This window comes from Cololabis saira, chromosome 10 (genome assembly GCF_033807715.1).
Source record: "Cololabis saira isolate AMF1-May2022 chromosome 10, fColSai1.1, whole genome shotgun sequence".
Taxonomy (NCBI): Eukaryota; Metazoa; Chordata; class Actinopteri; order Beloniformes; family Belonidae; genus Cololabis; species Cololabis saira.
In genome coordinates, this window is record NC_084596.1 from 35714729 (window position 1) to 35735954 (window position 21226).

At 39.6% G+C, this 21226-nt stretch overlaps 1 protein-coding gene across 2 annotated transcripts in view; it reads left to right on the forward strand.

Annotated features, from left to right (window-relative positions):
* carmil3 (capping protein regulator and myosin 1 linker 3) overlaps positions 1-21226 on the forward strand; it is a 124519-nt gene that overhangs the window by 13761 nt on the left and 89532 nt on the right. For both annotated transcript variants that reach the window (XM_061732790.1, XM_061732791.1), the window contains exons 3-8: positions 11886-11936; positions 13523-13582; positions 13661-13782; positions 17938-18032; positions 18415-18485; positions 19361-19434. In XM_061732790.1, the coding sequence (XP_061588774.1) occupies positions 11886-11936; positions 13523-13582; positions 13661-13782; positions 17938-18032; positions 18415-18485; positions 19361-19434 (473 nt within the window). The remainder of the gene's footprint in view (positions 1-11885; positions 11937-13522; positions 13583-13660; positions 13783-17937; positions 18033-18414; positions 18486-19360; positions 19435-21226) is intronic.

Here is a 21226-nt window from a genome sequence, read left to right on the forward strand (position 1 = left end):
TGCTTTTTGAACAAGGATGTTAAGTTTAGGAAACATTGGTATTTCTCAGACTTCATAAAAACATGGCTTGTATGGAAGTTCTAGTCAGAGAGAAGCATAAAGCATGGAAAAAAACCCATCATGATGTTGAGGGGTGTAACGATACTGAACCGTTTGGTACAGGGCTGTCGGCATGGTGCAGAGATACAATGTTTAACAGGGAACTTGAAGACACTCCCTTATCTTTAAGGTCTCCTGTTTGGGAACACTTTGGTTTCCCGGGGAAAAGCAACAACGGACAAAGAAGTAGAGCAGACGAGAGCAGTGTGCCGACGTTTTTCACCAGCAATTGGTCATGTTTCTGCCAACACGTTAAACCTCATAATGCATTTGAAACGGCACCATGTGAATATCACTGCTGCAAGAAAGGAAGCCGGCACCGTCTCAATGCAGCTACCTTTGGCATTTAAACAGGCTTTTGCCAGTAATTCAGATCGGGCTAAAGCTATAACTGTCATTGGTGTTTTTATAGCTCTGGATCTGGACCATACTCAGTTGTCGAGAACACAGGTTTTAAACACGTTTTTTATATTTTGTTTAATTTGAGAATATTTTATTTATTGCAGGACTTGGTAATAGATTTAAGCAGTATTCTATTTTTTTATTCCTATGTGTACATATATATTTTTTAATGTTTCATTTTAATAAGAAAATATAGTTCAAATTAATTAAACAAAAAGCAATATTAAATTTTTTGTGGATTATTTTTTTTTTTTTTAATTTTTTTTCCCTTACTCTACCGAAAATGAACAGTGATTTTTGTGTGCTATTACACCCCTAACGGTGTGTGAATACCTTACAAAGTCCCACGGTAGGAAGGAAACCATGAAAAGGCTTGCTTGACATGGAGCATGCTCCTGCAATCACAGTTGTTTGATGTAAAATGGCAGTCGGATGCAGTATTTTGTGTCTTGGATGGCAATAAAATCTGACATGTTTAATATTATAGTAATTCTTTATTCTTGTCTAATGGAAATTAGGTTTTATTTTCACTGACAACCAGTTGAAGCATTGTTGGCTGGTTGTAGTCATGAAGTGACTCCTACAAGATTCCCACTCTTTGTGAACTCTTGTCTGTTATCAAATCTAGTTTATAGTCTATAGATGTTAGAGGGTAAAATACTGCCTGTTAGCTGTTTGAACATCTTTCTAAAGCTTTTGCTAAGTCGGGGAATTAGTCTTTTTATTATTATTTTTTTTAGATGGATGTTTATTATAGTGCTGATAAAGTCACTCGGACTAGGTGTTAACCGGTGTCAGTAGTTAACCTCTGCGATGCATGGATCGCATTTAAAAGAGCTGATTTTCGATTAAGTTTCTCTTTTATTTCAAAGACTTAGCAGGTCTTTATTATCCCAACAGAATGCTTAGCTCTCAGATCCCAGGCTTACCTGTGGTTCCCAGAGGTAGAAGTAGAATGAGAGGCGAGACGGCTTCTCATATGGATCGGTACCAGTTACTGTTCGAGATCCAGAAACCCGCTCTGTTAAAGATTTGGCTTAAAAAATGTGTGTATAGTTGAAGTTGGAGCAAATGGCTGAGCCGTCCCTGGGGGACATTTCATGATGCTCTGAGAAATATAATCATTTTGCTATTTTTACTGTCCATGTATGCTTTGATCATATTTATCTTTTTTTACTTTCTTTGTTTTGTATCATACTGCATATCCCTGGATGCGTCCCTTTGTTTGTTTCTTTGTCCTGTCCTCTCACTCCCCAGCCGATTCAGGCAGATGGCCCTTCTTCACAAGCCTGGTTCCCCTGGATATTTCTTCCTGTTAAAAGGGAATTTTCCCTTTCCGTGTCACCTCATGCACGCACAGAATCGGGGGATCAAATTCAAATCAAGATTCAATGCAGTGTGTTAGTTTCATTGTTAAAAGGCGGCTTTTTAAAAATAGAATTGACATGTACTGTAAATTCAGTTATAATTAACCGGATATTGACACATTGGATAGAACTGGTATGTGCCTGGATTACAACTGAACCTGCGTTGAACTTGTGTGCTATCTACATAAAATTATCTGAGGTCACTCTTTACAGCAAACTGCCATTATACAAATAAATTGAATTTCTCTTATCAAACTGTGCAGTGAGTTCGAGAAAAGCAGCTGAAATAATGTCGGGTTCAACTACACTTTAACCAGCAGTTACACATTTTAACTGTGCAAGCTCTGATAAGATCACAGTTAACATATCTGTCTTGATTTCAGTCTTACTTGCAAGTAAAATGAGACTCTTAGATCACATATCCAGCTGCTGCTGGCAGGACAAAGAGATGTGAGGGTGGACTGATGAGAGCTGGAACTTCACTAAACATCATCTGGAGGATGTGCTATGAAATCAAACACCCTCACGCAGGAGGTAACTTAGGTGCCAAATCTGGCATTCTATTAGCTGAGATGCTTGATAATACTTGTTTCACTGGGATCCAAGAAAGAAAAGATTAAAACTCCAGGAGGAGAAGCTGGAATTGAGCGAGGCTGAGGAGATGTGTGGCAAGCAAGGAGTTTTTAAGTGAAAGAGCAGAACAGTATCTGGTCTAAACAAGGAGGCAGCTCTCCAATCAAAAAGACAAGGTTCTTGAATAAAAAATACAAAATTGACAGTTTATATCCCAAACAGATCCTCTTGTTTCACATCACTTAACTGATTGGCAACAAGTTCCATAAGTTATGCATGCATAGCTTGAATTTTCAGAGGCAGGTAGAAAATCAGGCTGGGAAAAAAAAGAAGGTGCCTTTTTGTTGAATTACTTGTTTGTTTGTCAGAGGCTGTGATTTGCTACAGACTCTGACTGGACTGCATAATTTAAAAAGGCGATAGAGGACTTTGCAGATGAGTCAGTGGCTCATACAGTCCACGCTCTCCAGCTGTGTCGGGCTTTGATAGAAAGCTGCATACAAAGCAGGAAAGCAGCGCTTGCGGCTGGAGCGTGCATTCTCTCGGCCTCTCACCAGCACAAATGTGCTTGTATAATAGTTCACCCCTGCTTCATTTATGAGTTTCTTTTGAAGTGTTTTCCCCTGCAAGGTTGTCACTATGGAGTCGTGTTCTCTGCAAGCATCTAGATTCCCCATCTCACAGTGCATGGCAAGTGCTCCGTGCTGTAATTAGGACTTAGCTCTCGTTTGATTATCAAAGCATGTCGGTAGCCTTAAGCGGAGAGGCTGTGAAGTGTGAATGCTGACCTTCTCTATCCTTCTGTGAAACTGTGAGTAAACATGTGCACGCATCTTGGGGGTATCTCAGCCTCTTTTGTGTGCCTCCTCTTCTTTTGTCTCCTTTTCACCTCCATCGACATGATCCTTCAGCATCTGCCACTCCTTCCCCTCCCTTCCATTCTCATCCATTTGACTTCACTCACTGCTCATCTTTATCTCCTACTACATTTTTATTTACTCACTTTTTTTCTTTATTTCCCTGTCTCTTGGCTCAGTCATTTATTCCCCGCCACCCTCCAGTCCCTAATATTCCTTGCGTCAGTCTTACACCAGACACGCTTCAACTGCAAAACGTCCTCATTATCCGTCTCTCTATCTCGGTTTCAGAAGTTGGATTTCACAGTGCTTGTTTGGCATCTTTAATTTAAGAGTGGCAGAATCTCTTGAATACTTTGTGTTTTGGAGCTTTGCATTTCTTCCTTCATATTTGACTCCTTCTTTCTCTCCCTCTCTGTCTTGTTTCACCATTCTTGAAGTCCACTCGTGAAGTGGAACCCCCGGCATTGCTACTCTGACTATCCCCCCATGTCACCACATGACTCACATGAACGTCGTCTGACCGATGGCAGGATTGTCACTGCAGTGATGGTTGCTGACTGTGTGTGTGAGAGAGAGAGAGACACTAGAAAGTGTAGTCTAAAGCCAGCTTAGTGAGCTGTTGTGCATTTATCTTTGTGTGTGTTTACGGTACTTGAATGCTGGCTTTTTCTTTCTCCATTACAGCGTCTCTGATTTTTGTGATGGTGTTTTTTGCATGTGTGGTTTTTCAAATGCCCTTGTGGCCAAGCTAAAAGTCCTGCGGGGGCACAGAGCCTGGCACTGATCTTCTGCATGTTCCTTCAGAGGCAACGCTGCAGTGTGTGCGCACGCACACACACACACACACACACACACACACACGACCCAGAGACACATTTGGATGTGCACTATCTTGTTTGAAGTTTAAAACCCACAGCCTGACAGCTTATGCTTAATAAAAGTCCTCTACCCTCTCTGCTGCGTGAGCATGCAAACACACACGTGTAGACGGGGATAAGTGTGTTGTTTTGTGCATGCGCTCCTCGGAATGACACACCACTTCCACCCAGCTCTGGGCGTCTTGCGTCGGGGGGCCGGCTGCCTGGCTGGCACTTTGAACTGGAGCGTCTGACACTGTGCCATCACTGCGAGGACACCTATGCAACCCTCATCCCATCATCTCCACGTTTCACTCCTTTTCTATCGTCACTTTTTCATCACTTTTTCAGATGGCCACCTGCTGATCACTTGGCTGACAAATTAAAAAAAAGTTAACCAGTTAATTTAGAAGAATTTTTATTTATTTTTTTTTGGCTGATCTCTCCAGGAACATGTTGAAAGTGCCACCAGAAGCCAAATATTCTGCTTCAAACTAGTGGGACTTGACTTGAGCCCTCGCTGTTTGTGTTAAATAATCGAATACCGGTAGCTGCATATTAATCATTGTGACTTGATGAATAAAGATTTAGTTTATTTATGTATTTATTCATTTTTTTTAAACTGATGATGATCAATATATGTGAGTTAGACAAGGCACCAGTAATACTTTTCTTGGGTACCTGCTCAGTATAAGCATTTACCACCTTCTGAATGCTACAATTAAATAAAAAACAACAATGTATAACTAATTCTTCTGTTCCATCAATTTTCAATGAAAAAACTGCATTGCATTTCAATTTTGAGTTTCTTCACTGAAAAATAGCAAAACAGTAGGCACTTTTAAAGTGGCACAAAATACTTTCATTCATGCTAAAATATCAATTTTAGTTGAAGGAATAAGTGTTATCTAGAGATCTTTAAAAAAAAAATAATTTAAATATCCTTTCTTGGTAAAGTTAAATAAATAAAATAGCTGATGAAAATTTGGACTACTGACCTAATTGTCTCTTGCAACAAGAGTGTGCAACTAGCTCACAGAGTTACAGTGGACATCATGGCAGAGATGACTAAGACTCAGGAAAGTATTGATGAAAGATGATATGAAAAGGACCAAACCACAGATGACACAAATCGTACGGCATCATTAAAACAACTTAACGTCCACGCTTTTAGGGGGATCTACTCAGCTATAAATGCCAAAGTTCCTTTGTGCTGCTTTAAAATGTAGTTTTTCATTTCAATTTATTATGGTTCATATTCAGGGTTAAACAAAAATTAGTATAATTTAGAGGAAACTAGTACATTTATTGGTTGTGACTAATAATTATTTTAATGAATTGTCAATTTGCTGATAATTTTGCTCTCAACTACTCTTTAAATCTGGTCTTTGCAGGAGCTAAAGATGATCACATCTTCCTTGTGCCTTGTTCCTCGGCATAGCCATTAGAATTTTACTGATAACCATGCAAACACTCCCTATTGACTTTATTCATACTACGTAGGGCTGGGCGATATGGACCAAAAGTCATATCTCGATATTTTCTAGCTGAATGGCGATACTCGATATATATCGATATTTTTTCTGTGCCATAATTGGGGTTTCCCCCAAAGCATTATAGCATAGCATCTCTGTTAGCTTCATTTTTTTCTGAGGCAAACCATTAAAAAAACAGTCAGTTTTAATACAAAGCCTCGTGCCAAATGTCACACAGGTACATTTATTAACAGAGGTCTGCACAATATCAAAATGTATAAAACAAATGAAATAAAAATAAACTGCCTGCATATATAGAATAAAAATGCTTCTTGAATAAAATAAAACAAATATCCCTTTCCTGCATAACAATTAAATTCAAATACACTGTGCAGTTAATACAATGTAGACAGTAACAGGCAGACTTTTCCACTGAGGTTGACAGTTGTGCAAATAACAAAACATTTGTGCAAACTTCAAATAAAACATTCAAGTCAATTTGTCACAAAATAAGCTATATCAAAATCATACCTTTTTTTTTTTTTTTTTTTTTAATAAATCGATACAAACTATATTGTCTGGTACCATATCGCGTTTGAAAATATATCGATATATATTAAAATCTCGATATATCGCCCAGCCCTAATACTACGTCCATGAATTGGTGCAAAATATGAAGGTACAGCACAAGCTGTTCTTGTTATTTGTTCTTCGTTATGACAGAAACAAACTGCAATGATGGTATTACTAAAACACGCCACGTTTTTAAATCTATATCCTGGTAAACTCACTGCTCTCTGTTGCATCTCTGTGTCTTCATGCATCTGACCACACATTGATATTGGACGCTGATATGAAGTGATACCAGTATAAGTGCTGCCAAAATTGTTTCAAAACATCAATATGACACCAGAGTTGATTCAACGTGAAGTCTCTGCTTATCTCCATCTTCTGCAATAGCTTCAGACAATATTTTGCAAAAAATAAAAAATAAAAATTGTATCCATGGCATTACTATGGTACAGTATAGTGGAATCACACAGCCAAACTGACCTGGGGACAGCGCACTGCCCCATTAAAGGAAATCTACAGAGTTAAAACAACCTTAGGGTCTGTTATTAGATGGTAAAGGGTGTAAACTTTGGTAAAGGAACAAAACAATATGAATCAAAGCAGTTTTGAATTTGAATAGAGAATGTGTTTGCTGCAAAATAGAACTAAATATTTGCACATGGGAAAACGAGTTGAATCAAAATAAATTGCTACTGTATGACTGACGAGACTCAAAGATGTAATTTCAGATAGTGTGGACAAGGTCCCCACAGACAGACCAAGGTAATTTATACATTTGTTTGCATACAAGAAGTGTGTAAAAAGGACATCCCGACATCTCCATCTAGTTACTGTGGTTTTGTCATAAGTCCAAGCAAGTTGACACTTTCATTGAGTTCAGGGATTCTGCTTATAACAGCTGCCTGTTTTGTTGATGTCCAGGCACAGTTTTTCACATGTGATGAGGTACCAACCATCTAGATGGAGGACAACTACCCAATGACAGTCAACCCACTGAGACAATGGCAACCCTAAAAAGTGAAATATATTTCAACAAAGCTAAAGAACTAAAAATGCTCCAAGATATGATGGTGTATGCCTTTTTTTAAAATTGTACTTATTTATTTTTATGCCGTCTTAAGATGCTGTACCTATTCTGAACTCGCACCCTCTCCGCAACTTTGTTTTGGAATTTAACTGATGTGTTTATAATGGAAAACAGTTCTGGAAGTTACTGTTTTCGACAGTGGAGTCTGATGACTTTGAAAAGTTCATGAGTGCATGACAGCTCCTGTTTGAACAAACCGTCTGATGATGCCTTATGATCTCTGATCTAACAATTTTCAGTTACTGTGTTTATTTTATTTTCGTTTATTTATGTACGGAGAGATTTTTTTATTTTTTTGATGCCTGTTTCCAAAAATGGTGACATCATGGTGAGAAGTAGGCTGCCTATCCAGCTAAGGATAAACACTGTGTTCTTTTCCATATTAAACTCGCCCATAAATAGGTCAATATCATTTTTGCATTGTCGCTTATCTCCTGAAGCTTGACATCAAGAAGTGAGCATCAGTATGCAATCTGTGCCAACCTGTCCTGTGAAAGCAACTAGAAAGTCATATCTTTGCCTTACACTGGAAAACATTTGTAAACCTGCAGCACACTACAAATGGCAGCTGAACCTGTTGAAGTCATGATTGTAAGAGCCACTCGTTCCTTCCCGTAGCATTTTCTGGCACAGTTTAACTATATTGCCCCCCAAAAAATTAAGGAACATTCAATCTTTATTGTTAAATATCAAGTCAGCTAAGCTTCTGGATATTACTCTGATTGTGAGTGAATGATCATGTGGTTTCCACTGCCCATAGAATTTGGTTTTCAACATATTCTAAAATGTACATCAGTAAATATGTGAATTCAGTCATTCAATGGACCTAGTTATGTGTAAAAGTCTGATCTTCAGCAGTCACGTGATCAGGCGCGGAGGCACAACAGTGGTCGCTTAATTTGACGCACCATAGTGGTTCATAGGAATTTAATTAAAATGAGCTTAATCATGACGAAAAGTTGCTAAAAAAACTGTTGTATCCATCCAGTGAAACTGCGTTTTACAATAATGTTGTACACTCGTCCTATAATTGTTATGGTGGTAGGACACATTGCTATGAGGAAACATACATTCTGTTAGGACTTTGCTATCAGGCCTCACTTGATTTACTGTGCAATCTAGCGTGGGCACTGTGCCTCTCTGTCACTTTCACAGCCTGAATAGAGCGTGAGGAAGATTAACATTAATGTGACCAATGTCTGAATGGCTGAATGCGATTGATTTGACACATTGATGAAGCTGTTACTGTGTTGTTTCTCATGTCTGAAAAGGGCAAATGTGTGGCTCTGCTCTTTATGCATGCACTGAACTATACAATAAACCATCCTTTATTAAACCTCTGAAAACCCCTAGCTGTCCCTGACACATGCATCTGGTTTGTAATAATTTTTGTAAAACCTATAGTTTTACTGTACAATGCTCCTCGGAAGAATTTTCATTTTTTCCTAACTAACTATTTCCCCCTTTGTCTTGGGGTGTGAAATGAGTTTTTTGTGTCTGACTTCTGCTAAACAGAGGCTCCTAATCACCGCTGTCTGACATTATTTATAAGCAAGAAGAGCTCCAAATCAGTATTTTCCGTGTGCTCAAGGCCAGCAGACTCGGTCTATAGCGCTAACAATGTTTACTTTAATATGACAAGGCCCAGACAATCCTGTTTTCAGTTACACGATTCCTGCTGGCTGAAGATGAAGTTGGAGTGACTTTACTGAAACAACCATTTTTGCTCTAAGCTGTGGCTGCAGTTAAGACATTTTTGATTGATCTGTGATGCCTTACATAGTATAACCTCTCAATACTCGCATCTTTGCCATCATTTGGACATAATATTTTCAAATGACATGCTCTGTTAGAATGAATTAATGGTGCATAATTACAAATAGCAGCATTGTTTGTGAAGGAAGAAGATTATGTTTTAATACCAGTCATTTATTTGTACATTCTTTTGTTTCTTGAAATATCACAAATTTACAAGCTATTTTCCAACAACCTACATGCAAGGTATATTACCCACATGCATGTAGTACTTGCATGTGTGGAACACGATTATTTGCTCTGCTTCATTGCTTTAAAAGAGTTACTTTATGCAAGATATATCAATGTAATTTTACTTCTCATCTGCGTAGTCAAAACGTTGTGGACTGGACTGATTGTGGTGGAAGATTTCAGGTCTGCTAAATCAGTTGGCGTCTTATCTTAGTCCATCTGCAAAAACAAGGATTTGGGCAGGAAAGGTGGTTGCTCAACTCTTAAAGTGACTTAAGAATATCTAGAAGTGACTGAAATATTGATGTGATTTTGAATATCGGAGCAAACATTTGAACATCAGCGACGGTCTACTGCTCAACCGGTATCCGGCAGCAACACAGTCTTTTGTTCTGCCGCTTATTGCAGCAAAGGAGAACACGCCTATGTTGCCCTGACTTTAAATGGTTTGAAATGATTTATATCATCTTTTATATGCATCCTTTTTCTAGCTGTATCATAGGTGCTACAAGACATATAAAATAAATGTTTCTCAGTGCTCAAAACACAAGCTTTTACACTTTCTTTTTTTTTTCTTCGTAGGCACAGCCACACCACTGGACCGGATTTAGAGTCCAAAATGTATTACTCTTTCACCGACCTTGCATCCATCATGGGTGGCTGTGGGTTGGAAAAAGCAGAATCTGGATGGTCTTTTAATGATGATAAAAGCAAACAACTACAAAAGAACACTCCACATCTAACTAGTTAATTGCAGTACTTTATCAGCATAGATAAAATCAAAATAGCATAATATTGGGACTAATTTGTGTTGATCATTTGTTGGCTATGCTGCTAAAAAGATTGCTGTGTTGTGGCTCCCAAAGCGGTCCGCAGCAGAGGGTCCGCCGTCTTTCTAAATCTTCTGTATCAGCAGTAATCCGGACACACATTTCTGATGAGGCACTGGTACAACCAGTTGGTAGTAAAGTAAAGCTTTTTAGTTCTTAGAAACGGAATAGTGGCATGGCCAAACATGTCTGCGACACCTTTTTGTTCATACTGATATATTTGGGCTCTTTTTTTTAATAAATATCATCCATTGACTGCTCCACCTAACATATCCAATTAAGAAAAAAAACAACTAATATTGATCATTACTTGCTATACCTCAAAAAGCTGCTAATGAAGCAATAAAATAGAAGGAAGTCATGACAAAAAGCTTGTTTTTAGCGTTGGATAAGTTGAATTATTGATACCTTTTGTTTACGTGAGACTCTCTCAGGAAACGGGGCTTCTGCAGGCTTCCATCTTCCACTACGATGAATTGTTTGCGTCTTATATCTGCGTGCCATTAGGTCCTACGTTACTGCTTGGATTTGTAACTGTCCTCACTGAGGTTTGATTGGAGCAGTAATCTCCAGTATAAGCACCTCACATCGCCCAGGGAAGATTTGTATTTTTTTTTCTTCTTTGTGGAGGCTTATTATTTTGTGTCCTCCTTTCCAGCCAGTTCTTTGTTCTTCTCCTCTGTGGGAGTCTCTCATGGATGTCTATATAGTTAAGACACTGGGCTGATCTGTGGGGCCAGCTTTTCTGGGAGCCGCTGTACTGTAGCACAAGTGAATCTGAAGACTCTATTATCGGCAGGGAAATCTAGTGTCCTAGTCCTTCAGTCGCCTCCTATCTCTCCTTCTTCCCTTTTGTATGTTTCATTTTCTCGCTTCCTCTCACTTCTTCCCAGCAGGGCGCCATTAGCCATTCAGCACAGAGAGGCCTTGAGGAATTGAAAGCGACGGAGCAGAAAAAGAATAGAAAAACTGAATTGGGAAAGGAGGCAGGGGAGTTGTGTGAAGGGGTGGGCGGGAGGGACGAGTGCAAGAGGGGTTGGAGTGAGGTGTTGGGACAAGTGCAAACCAGACGAGACACAGTGTCGCACAGGAAGATGGGAGGTTTGAAGAATTAAGGCAGAAGATATGGAAAGTGAAAATGAACATGAAGATGAAGAGAGCACTTAGCGGAATGACGCGATGCAGGGGAGAGAATTATGAACAAAGCGGGAAGGGAATTTGATATCATGCTCATTTAAAAAAAAAAAAAAAAAAAGTATGGCCAAGTGTTAAAGAAGCTGAGGGGTAAGAGATGCACAATGCATGCATGGGCTATCCTAATTAGGGATTTTTGAATTATGAATTAGATTAATTGTACAGGGACATGTGAATATAATCCAATTTTGCTTTTCTTACTCTACCCCAGACACCTAAAAACAGAAATCCCCCCCTTTTTTCACCTTAACAGTTTTCTCTCTGGTATCTTGAGGCATTTATTAAATAAGTGCTACTTATTTAAAAAGTATCTTTATTAACACATTCTCAAAAGTCCTCTGCAATAAATTGGCCTCTGCCGTGACTTACAATCTCTGCGTCATATTTCACGAACACTTTTAAGCATGCTATCATTAGCTTGCTAATGTGTAGAGTACTTTGTATGACTTATGTGCCATTTGGATGAACTTCAGAGGTGATTTGCTCTCTTTATGGGATGTTTTTGCTCTGCTATATTTTGCTTTGATTTGCATTTTGCATTTCCTTTGCACTGACAGAAAAATAAATGTGTTCTCCCCTCAGGTCCTGGCAACATGGAGACTGTATCTCTTTGCTGTCAAAGTGCCCACCAAGGTAAATGTTCCCCTCTCGGTGGGATTTTATGACTTTCACTTGCCAGCCTTGATCTCATGCTAATTTGATAGTTGAGAAGGGGGGAGAAAAAGGAAAAAACAAACTTTTCAGAGTAGGAGAAAGAAGATAACATTGACTGTGGTGATAATGTTATAGAAAGACTGCAACGATGAATGATGATGACAATAAAAATGATAAGTGGCGTAACACTAGAGAGGTAGTAGACATTTTGTGGGATATCTTTATTAGCCTTCTTGGAAAGAGTTGCACAAGAGCAATCCCACATTCATATTCTGAATTCCTTAGGACATCAATGTTTAAGTGCTTTGTGCTATTTATACGCTTAATGACAGCATAAGCCCAGCAAAGACAAAAAAATTAATTTTGGAGGTATTTTAAATCATATTTTAGTAATTTCCTAGAACAAGGTTAAAGGATGTTGCTGACCCATCCTCCTCATCATCCTGGGTGTTTACACACATTAACACTAGTTTGTGCACCCTGTGTAGAGTTTCTTAGAGATGCGGTTAGCTGGCCGGTGTTGTTTCAACAAAGCCGTGTTTCAATTTGTCTCTGCTTTTAAAATTTGAGCCAATTTATCTAATATAGTTTAGTGACAAATTGGCTGCTAGAGGTGAGTGTGTTCCTGGCTGATTCCAATTTACTTAAAGATCTGACCTGCGGTTTCCAGTTTACTTAGAAATAATATCATGAGACAGTAAAAAGCAGCAGAGGCTTTATTTAAGTCTAGAAGACTATAGACTTGGACATGATCAGCAGGATGATGGTATTTAAGGTAATGGACTAACATTGACGTTCCTCCACAGGTTATTCTCATCTTACACGTTGTTGTCTTTGGGTATTCAGTGTTCACAGTGGGAATCCTCCACATTCATATGCTTCCTGGTGACTGTGTCATAATGATGTGCATTTTGGAAAATTGTATATCTCAGTACTCCTCGACCAAACAATAAAACCATCTCTTCAGTATCCCAACAGTTAATATGTTTGGTCGGGGCTAAACAATACAAAAAGTAGTGAAAATGTCACTGCTTCACTGCATTCTTTTATCCATTTGTTTGTTTATTTGTTCAAATCAACACGCATGGATTCCCCTTTATTTTTATTATAGTATAGCAAAGAGTTCTTTTTAGTAGTTGGAATATAATCTCTGACAAACGTGTCAATACTCCACGATGCAGCATTGATAAGGACATTAGTTTGCTGAACTCTTTCTTAAATGTTTGGAATGAACCCCTCACAAATTTCAGATGAATGGACCCCTTTTTAAAAATAATGATAATAGAACATTAAAGAATTAAAAACATCTGAATTGAAGAAGCTTCCCTGGGTTGCTGCCTGCCCCACTCTTTACTTAGTATAAATAGAACATGCATGCTGTCAGGGATGACTGGTTGGTTAGTTGAGGAGAATAATATTAATTTATTTTCTGTCAGGTTTTGGTTCAAAACATAAAAACTAAAAAAACAAGTTTTACAAGGATGTGCTTAACCGTAGAAGATTATCTAAAAGACAAGAACGTGTGTGACAGTGACGACCACTGAGATGTGTTCATTGTTTTTCAGGTGGAGGTCACGTTCAACTTCTTGGAAATCAGAGCAATGAACACCTACCCAGAACACCAGGTGAGACACACACATCCTGTACTTCTCCGGCATCACACGAGTTTCCAGGAATTAAAAAATCATGCTGTCCCTGTACAGGTTGTCATAGATACAGACAAGACCACCTACTCGCTGAGACTTCAGAGCCAGGACCAGCTGGAGCACGTGGCCAGCCATATCAACTACGCCCTCTCCAGAGTCTTCAACAACTCCATTTATGCGTAAGCCCCTTCGAGGAGAGAGTCTCTGGGTGTTTGTGTGTTCACAGGAGTTTAAACCCATTCTCCACCGCAGACGCTGCCGTGTGAGGGAACAAGCTGGCAGCGTCACGCCTTTCCTCTTCAACAGTCAAAATCATTCTCGTCTCTCTGCAATTTGCATCCAGTGCAATTCTGTTTTTATTTTGCACCTTAAAAATCAGCATCAATTGAATTAAACTGGCCTGCTGATGCTGAGTGCGCTGTTAGCTGCGAGCATTATGTTCTTTTTATGTTATAGAGCCGTTGAGGTAGTAAAAGCAGCGAGCTCGAGACTCAACCCTCCAGGTATAAAAGCATCTTGCACAAAGCTGAAATTGATGTCCTCTGCCCTTTTTTTTAAAAAAAAAGGAAAGCACAGTGAGCAACCACAGAAGAAGATCCTGGACAGCGGTACGTTAATCTCATGGATTTTTTCCCCCTCTTAATCATACCGCTGTATGAGTATGCAAGGAAAAAGAAGGGTTTCGCCCCCTTGTGGGTCTCATCAACAATTTATACAAGCATGAAGATTCTCTTTACTTTGGATATTGACCTGCACACGGCTATCTCCACCCTTTACCATGCTTTTGAAGAGCTATTTTGTCTTGGAAGCAGGGGAGAGTGTGATGGCTTCCAGCGAGAACATTTAGAAAGAATGAAAAGAACAGAGATAACAGTGGGAGGGATGTTGTGGGTCGGCTTGTGCAGCCACGGACCTGATTGGTGTTGCTGGTTTAAAGTACATGATGCAGGTAGCGTAGAAATGGATGTGGTGATAAAATGGGGGATTAAGGTCACAGATTTTGTCAGGTGTTGTGGGGGATTTGTTGACCAACCAGATGAAGGATGTTTGTTAAATTTGATAGTATCGCTCTGATATACGTACTCTTTATCTGGGCCTACAGCTCATGCTTTCAGTTTTTACAAGAAAAGTCTTTAGCATCAACATGGCATTATGCTTGAACACAGTATTTGCTAATGTTTTATAATCCAATCCTCACGCTGATCTGCATCCGAGATGTCTTTTTTTTTGTAAAGACAGTTTTGGGAGGGAACAACATGACTAAGCTGAGGTGTGCGTTTGCAGTATGGAGCTTAAAACAGCTTTCGAGGGATCCGCTTTATGTATAACTAAAGCAATATCAAAAGCAAATTTTACACTTGTGTTACGTCTGAACTCAGCCTGAAGCGGCTGTGATCAACAAACACTAGCCTGTTGCAAATTAGTGTCTTTGTCAGTGTAAATCAGACAGCGTTATAATTAGAGGAACATTATCCAGCTGTGTTTCACTAAGAAGTATAACGATGTCTTAGTTGACCTTTCTTTTGGTTATTTTGTAGTCTTTTTTTATTTACTTAAAGATGTCTGAATGTATTATTATTATTATTATTATGATGATGATGATGTCTTTTTAGAGATGGGTGGGTTGCACTTGAGCTTGGTAGCAGCCTTCTAGCACTCCCGCGTGCACTTGAGCTCAGCACTTAAAAAGGCACTTGATTGCCTTGTTCAAGGGCACTTCTCAGTTAGGAAGAAAGAACCTGTTTTACAGAATCATGGGCCTCTTCTGTTCGATCTGTCACTGAGATCACAGGTCTTCAAAATCGCAGACCCGGTTTTCAGAGATGTAAGCCTGCAGACCCTGCGGCTCCCGCAGTCCTTCACATGCTTGCGGCACTATTTAATTTCAGTACAATCTGTTGACTACTATGGGATGGATAGCCGTTTAATTTAGAAGGTAGAATTAAGTAGCGTGGCATGTATCAGTCATATCATGTGTATCATGATCAGAGGTATCAGTGGCTGATTTTTGAGAACGCTCACTCGTTATTTACTCTCTTGTATTTTTGAGAAAATATCTTAATTATTGTATTTATTGGTTTGCAAACAAGTTTTAGGCCCCGTTTACACGGAGCAAAAACGGTGGCGTTTTCATGCGTTTTGGCCGTTCGTTTACACGAAAACGGAGCTCAAAGTCACCAAAAACGATAATTTCTGAAAACTCCGGCCAAAGTGGAGATTTTCAAAAACTCAGTTTTCACGTTTGCTTGTAAACGGAGGAAAATGGAGGAAAACGGAGATTTAGGCTCAGAACGTCACATTATGCAACAGAAACCAGCAACAGAAACCAGCACCAGCATCATTTGTGCGACCTGTGTTTACAATTAGTTTGGCCACCGTCAATATTTTCTTTTATTTTACCTGTTTTATATTCTAAGGTCACACTTAAAAGTAACTCCACTTCTCTGTCACTCCAAACGAAAGACTCTCGTTCCGTCTTGGAAGTAACTGGCAGTCAAGGCTGATTTATGGTTCTGCGTTACATCAACGCAGACCCTACGGCGTAGGGTACGCGGTGACGCGCACCGTACGTCCAGTAGGCTACGCCGTCGATTTAACGCGGAACCATATTATTTAGGCTTCACACGTGTCATTTGTTCCGATTGGCTAGCATGACTTTATGCTTCTCGTTACACTGCCCCCTGCAGGTTTGGCTGCTCATAGCACCTTAACATCGTATTCATGCGGGTTCGTGTAAACGAGGATATTTTTGAAAACGTAGAGGGGAAAATATCCGTTTTTGTAAATACCCGGCTATGTGTAAACGTGGCCTAAAATTGTTAAATCTAATCATTTAATACTTTTTGCATGTTTTAGAAATGGGGCCGAATGGCCTATAACGGGGCCTAATTCGTGACCAAAGTTTGCTAAGCTCCTCCCACGGATGCCACAAAGTACACAGTTGTAGGTCCAAGTCCACAAACCACAGACTGGTTGGGCTCACTCCCATGCACCCACTAGTGTATTTGTAAGCGGGTCCAGTTTTACACGACCAAGACATTTGTTTCTGATGGTTCTTAAGTTCAGCCATCAACAGGCCTATCCTCCAGCACCCTGGCATAGTTTCCCAGAGAGGTGTGTGATTTTCCCCGGTAGTTGGAGCACGATGTCATCCAGGCCCGAGGCCTCGCTACTGCAGAGTTGATTAAATACCTCAGTAACTTCACTCAAGATCTTGGTTCACAATGTCACCAGTAGGTCAGTCCCACTCCCCGTGCCGTTTGGACGTTTGCTGCCCTATAATCATAGCTTGTGCTGGTAACATTTACAGACAGACTTGGCCAGGGGGTGAAGAGCTTCCGGGTCAGTTGGCTCAGGATTACATCTTATCTTCTTGCAGTTGACGTCGTCCTGTTGGCTTTTTTTTTTTTCCAAGCATAGACCTCAGGGTGGTTTCTGGCTTCCAGTGAGGTCCTCAGTTGGAAGAGGGTGGAACGCTCACTCAGAGTTGGGAGTGAGCTGACATCTCAAGTGAACGAGTTCAAGCATCTTTGGATCGTGTTCACAAGTGGCAGCAGAACTGGTGGGAGAACTGAGCCCCGTTCAGCCTTTTCTTACGAAACCTTGCATGTAAGAACTGTGGCGTGTGACTGAAAACATGGGATCACAAATACAACCTGCTGTCACAAAGCTTTCTTCTACGGGTGTGTTGGCTGAGGGGGAGGGTTAGGTCAGTCCTCTGGGAGCGGCTCAGAGATGCTGCTCCTTCACATGCACGTTAGGTAAGTGCTGCTTGGGGTCAAATGGAGATGTTTGCAACATGTCCTGTTAAAACATTGAGTTGATGGCATTCCTAAGTCGCCTTGGGACAGTCCTGATGATAGTTTTTTGACACCTGTTCCAGTTATCTCTTGTAGTTTGTGGCTCTTTTTTTATAATAAGTGGACTGGAAGACATAGAAATAGCTACTTCCGTGCACTGCTGCTGTTAAGCTGACGGATATCACAGATGGGAAATGATGAAGCATATTCCACAATCCCTGTTAAAACATTCGCATTTTGACTTGTCACTGGTTAACAAGCTTGACAGCTGCTGTTTGTGTGGCGTTTATGAAAGAGTCACGACTAATGCCACCAGCGTATGCTTGTGAGCGGGCATTGATTTGATGGCTAAGCTATTTAAGATAATCTAGAACGACATTTCTTTTAAAAGAACATTTCAGTGCCTGTAGTTCTGTATTCAAACCCAGTCGCTGGCAGGTATCTGAGAGCAGCTGTCATACGATGGAAAATCAGATGAAAAATGCATGTTTGATCAAATAAAATGAAGTGATTGTCATGTTTTCTTCCCCTCAGTCCTCCAATTTGTCGAGCAGAGGGAGACCTGCCTGATGGGAGTCACAAGTTTTCACCGAGCTCTGAGTCATCGTTGGAGCCTCCAAAAACCTGTGGTCAGTCTGCTTCTCTTCCATTTGCATCCCTCAGACATGAATGGGTGCAGAGAGAAGTCCACACACTCCAGTAGATTCTCTGATGGACTCAAACATTTTGGGGATGTGTTCTTAAGTGGGCCAGAGGACTAAACTTGCTAGATACTCACTTTCTGATGGTAATCCTCTTAATCTACAAGGAGAGCTCTTTGATCGTATCGTTCTCTGCTTTCATCTCAGCTCAGTGTTCGCAGGTATACCTTCTGACTCTTCCCCGTCTAGATCGCGCTCTGATGTCCTCTTTCAACTTTGGCCTCCACCCTTTTCATTTGATGTCTACTTCGTTTTCTTTGGTCAAGTTTGGCAGGTTCTGAGTAATTTGGGCGTTTTCTTCCTATTTCAGGTGGTTTCTCTGAGACTTATGCTGCTCTCTGCGACTACAATGGAATTGGCTGTAAAGAAGAAGTACAATGGGTAAGAGGATTATACTGACGGTACAAACGTGTTTTTAATTCTGAGTATCTATTAGTACTAGGGCTGTTCGATTAATCGATTTTAAATCGTAATCGCGATTATGTAATTAGATTTTTCACTTTTTTTTTTTTTTTTCTTACCTTGTCTGCACACATATTAATGATTGATACCATATTAATGATTGATGGAAATACCTCTCAATACCTGCGACAAGTGCCCCATGGGAGAGGCTCTTTAGTGTAGGAGGGGGCGTTGTAACATGCCACCGGGCATCCCTCAAGCCAGATGCCGTAGACCGGCTCGTGTTCCTTGCAAAAAACTTGCAAATGTGAACAGCAAATGTAATGACTGACATTACACACCTCTACCTCCTTCATGGGTTGCATTATTATTTAGCATGCAAAGACCCAGTTTAGTTTAATTAGAAAATGTCTTGTTTTATTTAATTGGAAATATAACTTACTGTATGTTTGCAAGTGCTGATTTGCTGATTTATTTTTTTTTTTTTAAGAGATAAAATTTTATATTTTATTATATTTTTTAAAACTTTTTTTCAACTTATTTTACAGAGTTTTGCACTTTATTCAGTCATTTTTGGTTTAATAAGAGCAAAGTTTGCACTTAAAGCCCAATGGGGCAAATGTTCAATAAAAAACAGCATATTTGAAATCATTTCTTTGCCTTTTGTCAATTCACAAAATAATCGTAATCGAAAATCGGATTTTGAGAGAAAATAATCAAGATTTTATTTTTGGGCAAAATCGAACAGCCCTAATTAGTACATTTGGAAAAGAACATATTTCTGCTTTTGTCTCATATCTTTTTTTCCACTTACTCAGTTTAGTTTCCTTCTCTTGTACTTTTCCGTTTTCCAGGATGTTGACACAATCTACCACTCCCAGGACAACAGGGAGTTCAACTTGCTGGATTTCAGCCATCTTGACAGCAGGTGACACAGTTTCCTGACATCTTAACAGCAGCGGTGTCATTCAGAAACACACAGTAACTTTTGCCAGACTTTGACTGCAGCAGCGTGCGGTCCAGCCAGTGTTGGCTCCGTTCTCACGCACGCTGGATCTGACATGTGCTGATTAATTTGTGTGTGTTTACGTCTGCATCAGGGGGCATTGAAGGGACAGAAAATACTGGAACAAAATTAGCCAAAAATGTGATCCTTGTCAGCTTTGTTACAGTCAATATCTGGCTGGTGTTTGCGGGTTATGCACATCCGTCAGATATTTGGCATCGTCCTTTGCACTTGTCTGCCAGAAGTGTACTGCAGCCTTTGTCAGGATTTTTTTCCCCCTCTTCAATCTTGTTGCCAAAACTACTAGCTATTAGTCTGCATGTCTTCTCTAGTCAGGAAGCTTTAATTGAATAGTTAAATTTACAGTATATGTAATAACCTTATCTTAGTCACTGATAGTTATAGATTTGCGAACAATTGTCCTTTACAAACCTTTACAGTTAAGACCTTAATATGTTTCTTTTAATTTATATTTTTATCCCAGATTTTTTTTCCCACTTTATCACCCAGTCAGTCCGGGGCATTGCTCTCCCTCCACCAGCCCTGAGGGCCCTGCACTGAGCTCAAGTCTCCTCCTTACTTGTGGGCAGTACTCGTGTTGTAAAAAGAATCAGGGGGGATGGTGGATTTTATCATATGGGGACAGATAATTTGTGCTGATTACAAATAATATAATATATTACAAATAATAGCACTGACCAAAACACCTGCAGAAATACTGCAGGAATGACATAGCAGCAGTTAAATGCAGCCTTCTGTAAGCTTTAAATATCCACTGGGCTTACATCAAATACATCAAAACACAACAATAAAAAACAGTTTTCTGAACTTATCAATATGCCTCTGTCCTTCACAGGATAAGTAAAATGGATCACTGCAAAAACTCAAAATCTTAACAAGAATATTTGTCTTATTTCAAGTTAAAATGTCTCAATTTAGTAAAAAGAAATCTCATTACACTTAAAACAAGACTCATCACTGGAAAAAACAACAATTTTCACCTGTTTCAAGTAGATTTTCACTTGTAATAAGTAGAAAAATCTACCAGTGGAACAAGATTTTTTTTGCTTGTAATAAAAGATAAATATTGTCCCACTGGCAAATTTTCCTACTTATTTTAAGTGAAAATTTACTTGAAACAGGTGAAAATTGTCAAATAAGTTATTTTTCTGGTGTTATTTTTCTGGTGATGACTCTAAATGTTGAAATAGCAGTAAAACCACATTCATTGATGAAATTACATATGAGATGGAAAGGGGGGATGGCAGTTTTACAGGGGGGATGATTTTGACTGTTTTTATTTCAGGGGGGATGCCATCCCCCCTCATCCCCCCTCAACTCCAGTACTGCTTGTGAGGGCAGCTTAATATGTTTCTTAACTAAGTGCTGCTATTACGGCCAAACATCTGCACTTCGATCTCATCTATCTGAAGGACGTTAGTCTTTTTTTGGGTGTAACATTGTAAACCTAACCCATGCTGTCACATTTTCTGCTCTGATCTTGATGTGAACCTGCTGAGATGTCCACTCCTGTGAAGACTTTTGTTTGGAAGTAGCATCATAACCCTTCCCTTATCGATATGTGGCAACACTTATATAATTTATAGGAGGCTTCACACTCAGATTTTTAAACGTCTGATAAGTTCTCTTTAAGACTGACTGTATAACAGGAATCTAGACACGTTGGCTGCTGCATCGTGTTTGATGTATGCAG